The sequence below is a fragment of the Phragmites australis genome, chromosome 2 (genome assembly GCF_958298935.1).
Source record: "Phragmites australis chromosome 2, lpPhrAust1.1, whole genome shotgun sequence".
In the NCBI taxonomy this organism is placed as follows: domain Eukaryota; kingdom Viridiplantae; phylum Streptophyta; class Magnoliopsida; order Poales; family Poaceae; genus Phragmites; species Phragmites australis.
Genome location: NC_084922.1, coordinates 3816436 through 3829690, shown reverse-complemented (window position 1 = coordinate 3829690; position 13255 = coordinate 3816436). Strand labels below are relative to the sequence as shown.

The 13255-nt window shown below is 44.4% G+C and overlaps 2 protein-coding genes across 9 annotated transcripts in view; both read right to left on the bottom strand.

The window, feature by feature from the left end:
- The window catches only part of LOC133895128 (serine/threonine-protein kinase ATM), a 69608-nt gene extending 64676 nt beyond the window's left edge, over nucleotides 1-4932 (bottom strand). For 2 of the 4 annotated variants that reach the window (XM_062335317.1, XM_062335324.1), the window contains exons 1-10: nucleotides 4725-4930; nucleotides 4531-4639; nucleotides 4316-4459; nucleotides 3241-3402; nucleotides 2966-3161; nucleotides 2414-2570; nucleotides 2178-2308; nucleotides 2018-2105; nucleotides 1760-1863; nucleotides 285-383 (exon numbers count right to left, since the gene is read on the bottom strand). In XM_062335317.1, coding sequence (XP_062191301.1) covers nucleotides 285-383; nucleotides 1760-1863; nucleotides 2018-2105; nucleotides 2178-2308; nucleotides 2414-2570; nucleotides 2966-3161; nucleotides 3241-3402; nucleotides 4316-4459; nucleotides 4531-4639; nucleotides 4725-4802 — 1268 coding nt within the window. In that variant the 5' untranslated portion in view covers nucleotides 4803-4930. Of the gene's footprint in view, nucleotides 1-284; nucleotides 384-1759; nucleotides 1864-2017; nucleotides 2106-2177; nucleotides 2309-2413; nucleotides 2571-2965; nucleotides 3162-3240; nucleotides 3403-4315; nucleotides 4460-4530; nucleotides 4640-4724 lie in introns of all 4 variants that reach the window. The other 2 variants (XM_062335329.1, XM_062335320.1) reach the window with 2 other exon arrangements.
- A 1056-nt stretch (nucleotides 4933-5988) lies between these two features.
- On the bottom strand, nucleotides 5989-9677 carry LOC133895096 (mediator of RNA polymerase II transcription subunit 17-like). 5 transcript variants are annotated; one of them, XM_062335301.1, is made up of 9 exons: nucleotides 9553-9677; nucleotides 9128-9311; nucleotides 8828-9026; nucleotides 8627-8740; nucleotides 8336-8421; nucleotides 7861-8254; nucleotides 7239-7700; nucleotides 6836-7156; nucleotides 5989-6531 (listed from the first exon to the last, which is right to left on the bottom strand). In XM_062335301.1, the coding sequence occupies exons 2-9, from the start codon at nucleotides 9217-9219 to the stop codon at nucleotides 6214-6216; spliced, it is 1986 nt and encodes a 661-aa protein (XP_062191285.1). In that variant the 5' UTR covers nucleotides 9220-9311; nucleotides 9553-9677; the 3' UTR covers nucleotides 5989-6213. The 5 variants fall into 5 exon arrangements, with proteins under 5 accessions (XP_062191285.1, XP_062191280.1, XP_062191277.1 ...); XM_062335296.1 differs by having other exon boundaries at nucleotides 9128-9382; nucleotides 9471-9659; XM_062335293.1 differs by having other exon boundaries at nucleotides 9471-9659.
- Nucleotides 9678-13255: the final 3578 nt, after the last annotated feature.

The following is a 13255-nucleotide window of genomic DNA, read 5'->3' as shown; positions in this document are numbered from 1 at the left end:
AGCCCCAGCCCACCTTGTTCACCCAGCATTTTAGACCAACAAGTAATTGTGTATCACAGAAGCTGAACTAGAACCATTTATTGCATGTACATAAGGGACAAACTCCAAATGCTATATGTCTTGCATATCTGCACTATGTCTGAAAACCTCAAAATCGTAACAGCAGAAGTACTTACTGACAAGCAGGCATACGAAAGCAAGAACTAAAGCAGAATCTGCTATTCTATTAAACTTAGCCGCTATGACAAATAAGTACATTAAATAAACGTTAACAGTACAATTACCTTCGCAAAGCTTTGCAACTTGCTTTAAACCAACTAATCAACAAAGATTTGTCCACTCGATATCCATACTTGTGAATCAGAAAACAAATAGAACCACTCCTGTGGAAATATATATACATAAGCTAATAACATTCCAACGTAGCAGCAAGGTTATCAATTGTAAGGGCCACACAAGCATAGTTATTAAGGTGATATATAGACTCGAGGAAGATCGAGCAACCCCATCCCTCCCTCCTGTTAAGGGTGTTGAGTCCTTATTCTATATATTGCCCCATGGGGCTATTATTCAATACATGCATTATCCATAGAATGGTATCAGAGCAACTGTGCTATCTAGGTCTTTCTTTTCCGTAGCTTTAGTGACAACTTCGTTTGTCATCTCTTGGTACTTGTCTTGATCTAAGGCTTTCTTTTGTCGTCTTGGTCTTTCCATAGCTTTAGTGGCGACTTCTTTGTCGTCTTGCTACTCTTTGTTGCTTCTGTTGCGATTTTTTAACCAAGGACATTCTTTTGTTGTCATCGCCACGACTCTACTTATGTGCTTCGTTTTGCACTTCTTCGACTTGATTTGACAGGTTACCAAGACTCCACTCTACGACGACTTTGAAGAGTAGGATTTTGGATGTATCAGGGCATGTTTGGATGTTGTTTCCAAAAACCTTAGTATCGAGAAACTACAGTCTTTTTTGTTAGAAACCAGAGCCACACAATACCTGTTTAGAAAAAAGAGGTCCTAGGTGGAGTTTCCAAAACTCCAAAAATACCACACTTTTGGCAATAATATGGTTTTCAAAACTCCACCTCTCCTTACGGCAAGAAACAGCAGCCCGCAAAGCTCCAGCAGCAGCCCCTGTCTCCACACTGCCACCCCCCTTCCTCCGCCACCCTCTCTGTCTAAGGCAAAGGGGATGCCTTGGTCTCTAGGGGCGCCTTGATGCTAGGATGAGAATCAAACAACAAAAGACACCGCAAAATACCAAACTTCTAACACATTAGAAATAACAGCGTCCAAGAATCAGGTTAGGGGAATTTTGGTGGTACACGTGAACATAGAGAGACTTTGCACAAGATGGAAAACTTTCTGTTCAGGTAAGGGAGACTGGCATGATATGTATGTGGTCACATCAAATGATGTTTTCTGATGGGAATAACAAATACTTTATGGTTTAACCCACAGATATATGTGAGAAAATTGTAGTTCTCCTTATCAGAAGAAGCTACAGTCACCACGCAAACCTCACTTAGTAGTTAGTTCAACAGAGATACTAATCCAACTATACCAGTAATAGTAATATGCATATCTCAGCCAGCCATAGATTCAGCTGAAACCAATTTGGTTGCTGATCCAGGCAGATCCGAGACTTTCTTCTTATTTCTTTTCCTCTGATACTTGATCCCAAACATTCTATCCATAACATAACCAGATGAACAATGCTTTTCATTTGAAGGATATAGATGATGCATAATTAACTTACCAAAACAGAGATCCTTTCAAAAGGCCATCCATGATGAGGTTTGTAATGTGCTCCGTCTTCAACCTTTTCTCCCTGTTTGGTGTCTTAGGTGTGCATTTGTAGGCCTAAATGTTTGTAACAGTGTCAGTTGAAACTGAGCAAAGACAAAATATTGTTTTAATAAAAGAACCGCATATGTAGTTTGTGAGCACTTGGGTGGTGGTGGTGGTAGGGCACGTCTGTGTATATGTGCAGGTGGGTGGGTGGCAGATCCAATACCAGATAGAAAACAGTAGCAGAAAGATCCATCCATTCCTCCTGGAAGCATCTCAAGGACCCGGCTTTCTCATCTCGAGGTGCCTCACACCTATATTTATTGAATTCAATCAATGAAGAACTCAAAATCATAAAACGCTATCAATAATAGAAGTTGCATTACCATAAAAAACCTGCTCCAGTGTTAACATTTTGGTCTAATTCCTTAATGATGATGTCAAGAAGTTTTTCCAAAACCTCTGGAATAGCCCTGGCAAGCTTCAGCTGAACTTTTGCATATGTGATAAACAAACTCTGGAAGCAGAAATGACTTCAAAATGAATGAAACAGAAAAGGTTGTAACAAAGTTTTTTGTCAAAAGTAGCAAAGCTGCAATAGTATAAGTCAGTTCACAAGAACCTTCAAGGCCTCATCATGAGTCGTCAGCCAAGAACGGAATATAAACTCTTGGACTGTGTTGTGGAGCTCCACAGATTTGTATCCCAGGTTTGGCCCATCCTTCAGTAAAAACGTGTTGATGCATTCCATAAGTTTGCGGGTCAGCTTTCCTTCCTCCCTGATTTCACAGGATAAATTTATTTACTACCTCCTGTCTAATTACTTGCAGTTTAGGACAAAAACACGGTCTCCAATGCACACCTTTGACCATTCATTTTTTCAAGATATATGTTAACAGAAACTGACAAATTATAGTCATAAATAAGTTTTTTTAATGATGGATCTGTTATCATTCTCATGTGACAAATCCAGATAATTTGATGTAGAATAGTGGACAATGTTTTAATATATGGATCGCATACATTCTAAGAAAACATCTACTTTGCACAAGAGGTGGTAAATCACAACAGAGAAAAGTAAGGAGACAATGCTACCGAACAACCATGCCATCTTCTTAGGATGTCAAGGGATTTAACAGAAGAGACAAAAGGAACTTGAGCACAGACTGCTTGCCTAATGCGTGAGAAGATTGCACTAAATCCATTAAGAATATCCTCCCTCATGATATCAGGGTAATCACCCGGTGGGTTTTCAAGTAGAATATGAAGTGTCGATGTACAGCGGAAGGATTCATCCTTGGAGCTCTCCTGATTGCTGAATTTTGCATCAAAGCCAAGTGCGACCTTCTTCATGTAGAGAACAACAAAACCTGAGGAGCATACGGAAAAAGAATGAAATAAATGGGTGTCATGATATGAGCATATAGCACCTTTGATAGTAAAACTCACTGCTATATGTCCGAGGTTTCATCTGATACCGGTACTCCTTAATGGTCAAAAGCTGCCTAAGAATTATGCCGTACTCTAACTGAAAGCTGGAGCCATCTTTTACAACCTCCCAGATATGACTAAAAAGTTGCCTAGCAACTGAGATCAACAGTAACGAATGCCCTGCAAAGACAGGTAACCTTTTGTAATGGTATGCAGCATATATTTCACTTCAAAGCAATTGAAAAATTGATTGTGTGCACATAAGGCATCTGGATAACCAAGAAAAATAATGCTAGCAAGTGAAAAAAACATATTACTAGAACAAGAATTTACCAGGATGCAGAAACCCACAAACCCAACATAAATGCATGAGCAATAACAAATGCCAAAGTTTATGAAAATTACCATCATTCTAAGACCAAGCTATGCACAAGCCACCTCCATTCAATACTATTCTAATTGGATACGGTCAAAATCACTTTCCATTTGCCTAAAAAGACAACTCTAGTGTTAGATGATAAAATAGTTTTTTTAAGTTACATGCTATTTGAATGCAGGGTGTTACGTTATAAGATACAATTGAGAATATGTTACGTTACATGCTATTACCAAAACTATCAGTAATAAGAACGCAAAATGAGTTATGTTACAACATACACTGAGCATACGACATAAGCAGGGAAATGCAGAGTGTTTAATGTCTAACTGCTGGTCCAAAGAATATTGCATGCTCTTTGTGAAAATTACAGGCAACATTTTCGGTTACCTGCCCAATTCTGATACATTTTCTGACCTAATTAATGCATGAAATGGACAGAACAAAAATCACACATGCGATTTTTGCTGTGTAAAACCATAGCATGATCAGGAAACATCTGACACACTCTAGCATGATCAAGAAATGGTTTTGATCTGAAGTGACAGTGGAGGGAGATAAAAATCACAAGCGAACACATATAACACCCTCACCTCATCTCTACTCAACGACATACAGCCATCTCAATTCTCATCGCAAGCTATGCTGTTGAAGTTCAGTTTATCCCAGCACAGTACAGCATTGGACAAGACTAGAAAACTTCAAATCGGAGCAAACCTGATAGCGTCGCATCCTCGGCGCAATGGAGAGCGACGCGCAGCATCCTGGCCGCGGCGCTCTTGGGGGCGCCACGCTTCTTACCCGAGATGTCCTCCTTGACGCAGTTGATGAGCGCCAGGATGAGAAGCGGCCACGTCGCCGCTGCAAACAAACAGTTCGTCAAAAACAAGCAATGATGCGAGAGAGCTAGTAAAGCGAAATGTGCGACTGACCGCCGGTGAGGTGACCGGACTTTAGCCGGACGGTGTTGCGGCCGAGAAGACGGCAGAAGGAGGCAGCGCGGCCACCCTGCAGCCATGTTCCGAGCAGCTTCACCCCTTCCTGTGGGAGACGAAGGAAGGGGTCGGCGGGAGGAAGGGAGGGAAGCAAGATGGAACACAATTTTTTTTCGAGGAGGGGTACTCACATCGCGGGTTCTGACCCGATCGGAGTGGAGCTTCTGGATGACCTCCTCCACGTCGCGCGAGGTCGCGGCCCCCGCCATCGACGAGGTGTTCAACGCTAGGGTTTGGGCGCGGAGGTGGAGGAGGAGGACATGGGGGAAGCGGCGCGGCGAGAGGAGATGGATGGAGACGGAGGGGGAGAGGGAGGAGGGGTTTCGCTTGGGTTTTGTGGGGGGAGGTGGGGAGAAACTGCTAAGAAAAGGGAAAGCGATGGACACGGAGGAGTGGGATGGGACGTGCGCGGTCGCTTTGTACGGGATTTTTTATAAAACAATATGGTAGGAAAAAGTTGCAATCTTTCACGTTCGTTATGTTGGGAAAATATTTGGTACAAATAATAAAATGGGTGTAACATGTAAATAATAAATATTATCGCTCTAATTACTATCTGAAAAAAATGGTTGATTCCACTATCCCAGTAATAAAGGGATTGATTTGTAAATAAACTATCATGCAGTCACAAAATAATCTCTCTACTGATAAAATGGTAAGATCAAACAAAACCTTTAAATGGAGATCAGATAGAAGACATTCACTGTTACACCTATTTGCTAGTTTACATTAAAAAAAAATCCCCTTTATGTAACATCCCTGCAATTTGACACATCTGTTATGTTTTTCTTAAAAAGTGGTCTCTGAGTTTTGTTCTACTTTTTATTTGATATTTTCTTAATTCTCTCAACCCCACTCGCAACGGGTCGGATTGAGGTCAGGTAGAGCGAGAACGCACCCAATCCAAAACCCAAGACCATAAACCCGATCCGACCTGAAATGCTTATCCGGTGCAAAATCATCCTCAGCCCAGTGCGAGGACCTAAGACCTAGCCGGGGACCCGAGACTCGATGGTGGCAACTGCATGCTACATGCAGTTAGGGCATGACGACATTTAGCAACCGAGGCGCAGCAACGGTGTGCAACCGAACGGCCCTATTTCAAATCCCGTGACACAGCCCCAGTCTCGAACCCGATTCGAGTCAATTGCCCAACCCGATGGCCCCGCAAAACCATTTTCCCACCCAAGCCCACCAAGTCTAAAAACCCATAGGACCCAACCCTACGGGATAAACTGCATACCCTAATTTCGTGAACTTCTCTTTTTTTCAAAGTTGAATTGTGTTGACCGTACAGCATTAGCCTAAGAAAGATGCAGCTCTAACTGAAGTATGGCTGAACAGAAGTATGTATTTGGAACATAGAATCATCATTTGTAGGAAAACAAGAAAAAACACATCGCCAACAGCTCCTTTCTTTCACCTATAATTTTCCAATTGACTGATAGCAAAAAGGGATAGCAGCACATTATCAGTCAACAAACGCCGCAGGTGGGCAAAATGCCTGGACATGCTCTCGGAGACAACACGAACACATAAATCCATCCACCCAAGGAGAACAGGGGGTGCAATCTGATCGCCCCAAGCAACAAGTTATATACTACAAGGACCTGGTGCAGTCTATTGGTGAACACCAGTGCTGCACATGTTTATCAGGTCCATCAGGGTAGAGTACAACACTTCCAAGGACAGGTACCCCAAAAACCTACGCTTCTCTAACTCTGGGTTATCTGCTGACATCTTCCCCTCCTCCATTGGGTGATCAACGGTTAGGTACCACAAAATAAGCCCATACGCGTCATTCGGGTCGACGTGTGCCACTAGGCCAAGGGTTTCACCTTGGTCGAGATCAAAGTAAAGGCACAGGAAATCTCTAGTCACATTCATCCCGAGAACCATCGCTTCTTCATGAAGCCAGTGGATGACTTGACTGGCAACCTGAGGATAGAAAAATGGGTCAAACTATTCTTGACAAAGAAAGTTTCAAAATAGGATTAAAAATAGTGGACTTTGGTTGCAACATGAATATATAAGCAAATGCTTGATCTCATGCACAAAATGAGTTACTCACTGTTGCCTCAATCTCCTCGATAGTAGATAATTTCAGTGGAACTAATATTATTTACAGAATAATTTCATCCTCGATAGTAGATAATTTCAGTGGAACTAATATTATTTACAGAATAATTTCAATCTACCGATAAAAAAAAGAATGACTCAAAAGGTTTCATCGCAAGTTTACCTGCTGCAGAAGCATCATTGGGAGGTCTTCCAAGTCGCAATTGTAACTATTTATCAAATCTCCGTTAGAGGGTTTCCCAGTCAATGATCCAGCAATGCTTGGAAAACCTTCACCCATCAAACTAATTTGGCCATCTTTCAGGATCACCTTTGTATTAAACTGCAACCTGGATCTGTATTTAGGCTCGTGATTGTCTGAAGGCTTCGTGACCCGACCAGCAGCCAGAATAGGCTGAGGAACTATCAAGCAGAGAGACCAGGAAGAAGTTCGAGAATGCCATGTAGGAAGAGAACGCAGATGGAGATAAGGAACCCTACTAACCTGCATTAGTGAAAGGAAGTTAGAATGCCAGTAGTACACTCAAATCATGTTGCATAAATTGTCTAGTATACAGTAGTCATACCACACTCTCCAGCTCCAAATGTACTTTATTAGAAAATATCCTATGAGCCACTGTCATGCAGAAATGACCTAGCAGGCCACAATTATCAGGTGCGGCCTGAGCAGGAATCTGGTATCGAACAACATTACGAGATTTCTCCCTGGTTTTCCTAAGAATGTTCTCATGGAACATATGTAGCAAGTAAATTTCCAAACTTTTGGGGTTAGGAAACCCCGACACATCTTTATTAATAGACTCATGCTTCCCATTGACAATGGCTACCACAAGGTTTCCAGCATTCTCTGAATCCATATATTCTTCCAGGCCTGCCGTTTCTGAGTCACTATTCTGTCCAGAGTGCACAAGCAAAAGACACAACGAACACTCATGGCCAATGGCTAATTGGAGAAAATCTTCGCACATTCCAGTAACATGGATGCCTTGCGATTGGATAAACGTCTCCTTGATCACCATATCAAATACCTACACGAGATATACACTGAATTAAGCGGGATGGTATAGATACAAAAATGAGAAACAGGGAGGGGAAGACAGTGCCTATTATTCGACAGTTCTTTTCTTTCCATGGTGCTCTAGTTAGTCAGAAGAGGACTTTGCAATAATTCATAAGCATTTAACCCACCTGCTCCTCAAATATTGATTTTTGGATGTTGCGGAGGATGGAATGTGCATGTTTGATAGACTTATTGACATCATCATTCTCCAGAGTATCCTTTTCCGCTTCAGAAGAAGTGCTGCTTAAAGTGCCTCCTTTCTTTCTGCTGGCATTACCTTCAGCATTATTGTCACTGCCTCCACGAAATTGAAGGCTCAAGGAACGGAAAGACTTTTGCTGAATTTGTACAGACAAAGTGCCTGAAGATTCTTGATCAATTGGAACTAAAGCCGATGGTGATAATCGAGGCACTGTTGTTGTGTCTAACTGAGAACAATCAGCCAGATCAAAAATGAAGCCCTCACTTCCTGGGCCACTCCCAACAACCCGTTGCCGCTTCACTTTCCAGTTCTGCTGCAATCTGCGGATCCACCAGCGCTTATGTCAAAAACTTTAATTTGTAATGGTATTCCGACTTCGCAATTTCCACAACATGATGTACCTGATTAATGAGCTGTAGAACCTAGTCTCCTTTTGAAACTGTTGCTCCATCGTCTTGGCGGATTGTTTGAAGTACCGTGACAAATGCTAAGAGATCCCAACAGACACCAATGAAGATTGCAGAGGTAAGCAAAATAATAAACGGCAGAGCTTCGACAATCAACTACTCTATTACAGTTCCAGTTAAATCCGGATTTGTTCTTTGGTGAAGTCCAAAGTGCTCCATGTCTTCATTCCATCAATTGAAATACTCTATCTTAAGCACATGGGCTAGAGACGGAACAAAGCGTACCCGAAGTCGCTGGAGTTTGGTTGCAGCGGAGACCGCCATGTCAACTAGTGTTTCGTTTGGCTGCGACTTGGGTTTCGTTGTCGAGGCGACCGCCACGGCGTCATTGGCCTCAACCTACAGCATAATTCCAGCATAGTTATAGACAGTTGGCTGCATCGCATTTACAGGAATTGAATTGAGCACGCATATGCATGTACCGACCGTGCCAATGAGATCGATGACGACAGTGAGCTCCTGCTGTGCCTGCTGCAGGCTCTCCATGAGGCCCTGCCACGGCCATGCCTGCTGGGTGGTGTCGGCCTCAGCCACATTCTTGGCCTTCTTGGCGTCCTTCTCGATGACCCAAGAGAAGTCGATACGGCGGATGGCCGTGAGACGCTGCTCCTCGCTGCTGGTGTCCCTGTAACAACCAATACCGCAACAACCACAAACCAATGGACAACCGAGTAAGCTCGTGGATGATTTGAGCGGAATCTCTAGGAGGTGGGCAGGACGGCTCACGGTGGGTAGTGCTCGTTGCCGGCCTCGTCGATGGCCTCGAGGCGCTTGATGGGGAGCTTGTCGAGGTCCACCCGCACGCCCCCTTCCTCCATGACGCCTCGTTCCTTCTTTTGATTCCTTGAGCTGACTTCAATTCAAAAAACAAAATTGGACCAATCGATCTCGCGCGATGAAGAGGACGAACCTATTCGAGATGTAGATTGATGGATTGGATCAGTAGGTTGGCACTACGCAGCGAAAAAAATCCACGGCTAACTGGACGGAGATAAAGAAAGGTTTGGATTTGATGCAACAAGACTCTTAGAACAAGGGGGTCCATCCAAGGAAAGCTAGGGTTGCTTACCAACGAACGAAGAATCAATCCACGTACGAACTGATCTCCACTCCACTGCTCTCTACAAGCTCAATAGAGAGGGGAGCAGTACCTCGGCGGCGGAAGTGGACTGAGGGCGGACGCGCCAGCGGTAGTCTGCGGCGGCGACGTTGCGTCTGGAGTAAGAGCCAGCCAGAAGCCGTGGGAAGCTGGTTTTTTTAATATTTTTAAAAATACATGTCCGTTTAACCAAAATAGTAGGTATAGTTAGGGTTAGAAACCAGTTAAATCATGAAAGCTCGTTAAAATATTGGCTCCGCTCGATTTGCAAACTAAGCTAAAATGCTAGCTAGGTTTGGCTCGTTTGGTGGCTCGAGCCAACTCGCGAGCGCTCACGAGCTTGTCAACACGGCTCAATCGCTCGGGTGACGGTGACCTGCATGGCACGGGCGACGACCTCCACAGCACGGGTGACGATGACCTCCACCGCACGAGTGAAGTGGCCTGCACGGTGCGGGCAGCGGCGACCTCATGGCGCGGGCAGATGGCCTCCACAGCATGGACGGCGGCCTCACGGCGTGAGCGGCGATAACCTAACAAAACTGAATCCAATACGGTAACCACCCAGACACACTCCACCGGCGACAACGACGACAAGATGGTGGATAAGGAAGAGAATTAGAAGAGAGATTGGACTCACCTTCATTGGTGACGTTGCCGGCGATGAGGGACTTGCAGATGGTGAGGACCTAGTGATCAGGCCCCTAGACCCCCTCGCGTGCGAGCTTGGACTCCTCCACCAAGGTGATGATGCTGGCCACAGGCTCACAACTATGCCGCCCCTACTCTTCCCCACCACGTCCTCAACCGGCTAGGGATGTCAATAGGGACCCGATCCCCGATTCCCCACAGTGATACCAATGTTAGAAATCATATCTACATCGAATCTAACGAGGACGGGTATGGGGAAGCATTCCTCGTCCCTATTTCCCCGCGATGACCCGTTTCGGCCCAACGGACAGTAACCTTCGCGGTCCAACGGGCAACATCACAGCTCGCACGGTGGTTGCCTAGACGTGCACGGTCGGCCTAGGCAAGAGCCAAGCATGGCTTGGTGCGGTGCGAGTTGGCCTAGTAGGCTGTCTTGGCCTAGGTGGGCATGCACAGGGGAGCCTGGTGGGGTGGTCTAGGCCGAGGCGCTGTGGCCCAGCAGTTAGGTGGGCTGGCAAGCGCGGGAGAGACCTAGGTGGGTGACTGACTCTTTAATTGTTAGCGAGGACAGGGACGAGAAATTTTCCTTCATTTGGAGGATAGGGATGGGGAACCATTCCCTGATGAGGAATTCCCTGTTGATATCCCTATCCGACGCCATCTCGGGAGTAGGGAGTGGGAACATGGGAGGGAGATTAGAGACGGACGGAGGAGGGAGATGAGAGACCAAGAGACTTAGAAGTTAGAAGATGTACATGCTCGTTTGCTCGTGAGCTAACTGGACTCGATTTAGTAACGAGCCAGCAAGGTGGCTCAGGCTCGGCTCGTTTGAGCAACGAGCCAAGTTGAGATGAGCGAATCCTCCATGAGTTCGAGCTAGCTCGTGAGCCTGAGCTTTTTGTCCAGCCCTAGGTATAGGCTATTGTCGCTCGTTCATCGGGCAAGAATAAGATCTCGCCTGTTGAACGGGCGAGACTTTATAGGCCCCGACGATTACTGCATTAAATAATCGAAGAAAGCAATGTCTCACTCGTTCACTTGGTGAGAACTTGATCTTGCTCGCTGAACGAGCAAGAACTTCATCTCACCCATGAGCGGGTGAGTTCTTTGTGGCTGCGACGATGGGCGAGCCCACTCAAAAGATCTCGCCCGTTTAGTGGGCGAGATCTTTTGGGTATATAATTCAACCGTGCCGGCTCTGACGGTGTTAGCCGGCCATTTGATTTTAGCTAAGATGATGAAATTACATCTAGACCCTCTAAGTGGGTTTTGAATAATTGATGATAAACGATTAAGGAACTAATAAGTTTAATGGGGTTATGAACAGACATTAATCTCATTGAAGATGTTAAAAGTCATTGGCACCCCTCAAAAAGAAAAGAGAAGCGGTATGTGGTTACTCATTAGATTTAAATTGATTTTATTTTTGAATTTGATTAAAGGTATGCCGTATTATCAAGAAGGATGCGTATAGATAGTCTTGGTGTCTCAGTGCTCAAAGTAATCTTTGTAACCTAAATATGAGAGACACAGATCACTCTACGAACACCAATTTTTCAAAGTTGCTTTATGTACCCAAAAGTTCCAAGTGCAACTCGGATGTTCCGGGTAGCCAGAACCTCCGAGTGGAGCTCCGGGCATGGGTGCTCGGTTTGGTGTTTTAAGCTAACCTAGAAGTTTCGGGTTGCCGGAACCTTCAATTTGGGTTCCGATCAGGGATCCTTGGGTTCTTTTCTTGTCTGGACTAGGAAGTTCCAGGTTGGTCAGAACTTCCAGATTCTGTGTTGTTTTCGGACCCTCCGAGCGGGGATCCTTTGGTGCTAAGTCTCATGCCAACCCAGATGTTTCAGGTTAAACCCAGAAGTTTTGGGTTAATAAAAAAACTGCATAACGACTAGTTTTGGGGGAAATGGTATACATACTCCTTCACCCCTTCCCTTTTTTCTGGTGAATAATCACGAGACAAAAGCTTTTAAAGTCATTCAATAGCTCTCCCCACTCTTTTAGGCGTCAATTCTTGCAAAGATTTGAGAGTTGGGTGTGAGAGCAAGAGATTGAGTGCTAGTGAGCCACATTCAAATCTTTGAGCAATTGAGTTCATCGTCAAGCTGATCGAGCCGCATTTGTTACTCTTGGAGCTTATTCTCCTAGATTGTTAGGCGTCGCCCAGTGAGCACCCAAGATTGTGGAGTGTCATGGGACATTTGTGAAGGTCATCATCTCCTCCATAAGGGAAGGGGACAATCGAGTAAGCCCAAGCTCGATTTTCGTGATTACTTGGTGAGGATAAGGGTTGAAAGAGATCTGACTCTTTGTGAGCACCTCAAAGGAGACATAGGATCTTTGGATCCGAACTTCGGGAAACAAATTCGTGTCTCCTTTGTATTCTTGTGTTCATTCTTGTTCTAGTTGACTTTTAGGTAGCTTGCCCGATCTACATGTTTGTGAGTTTGTGGTTGCAGGTGTTTCGTTAAAAAAACCTCTGCACATCCTTTGGAACCTGTGGCAACACTTAGGATCATCTAGACTTTCTTAGGTGTTTTTATTTTTCAATTTTGTGTTCCAGCCAGAATATCCAGGTTGAGTTCGGAACTTCTGAAACCCGAAAGTTTCGGATTGAACCCGGAATATCCAGATTCTGTTAATCCACTACGCAGTTTTTTATTTTTTTAGGAACACTTATTCACCCCTCTAGGCGATATCTCATATATTCAATTGGCATCAAAGCCTAATCTCCTACAAGACTTCACTGCTTGAAGAATTTGAAGATGTCGACATCTGGGGAGAAAAGTTTGAAGAGCCTAAAAAGCCCAAAGGATGATATATCAAGCGACGGTAAGGGCAACAGAGTTGCAATTGAGTTCAATTATGACAAGTTAAATGTATCTAATTCTTATATTTCTGTGTCACCAGGGTGTGCGTCATACTTTGATGGCACGCACTATGCCGCTTGGAGTCACAAAATTAAATTGCATTTAATCTCTCTTCATCTAAGTATTTAGAAGACTGTGTGTACATATTTTGAGCTACCGGATGAAGACAAAGAGTTCACTCCCGAACAAGAGCAAAACCTTCACCGCAATGCACAAGCCGCAAGTGTGTTG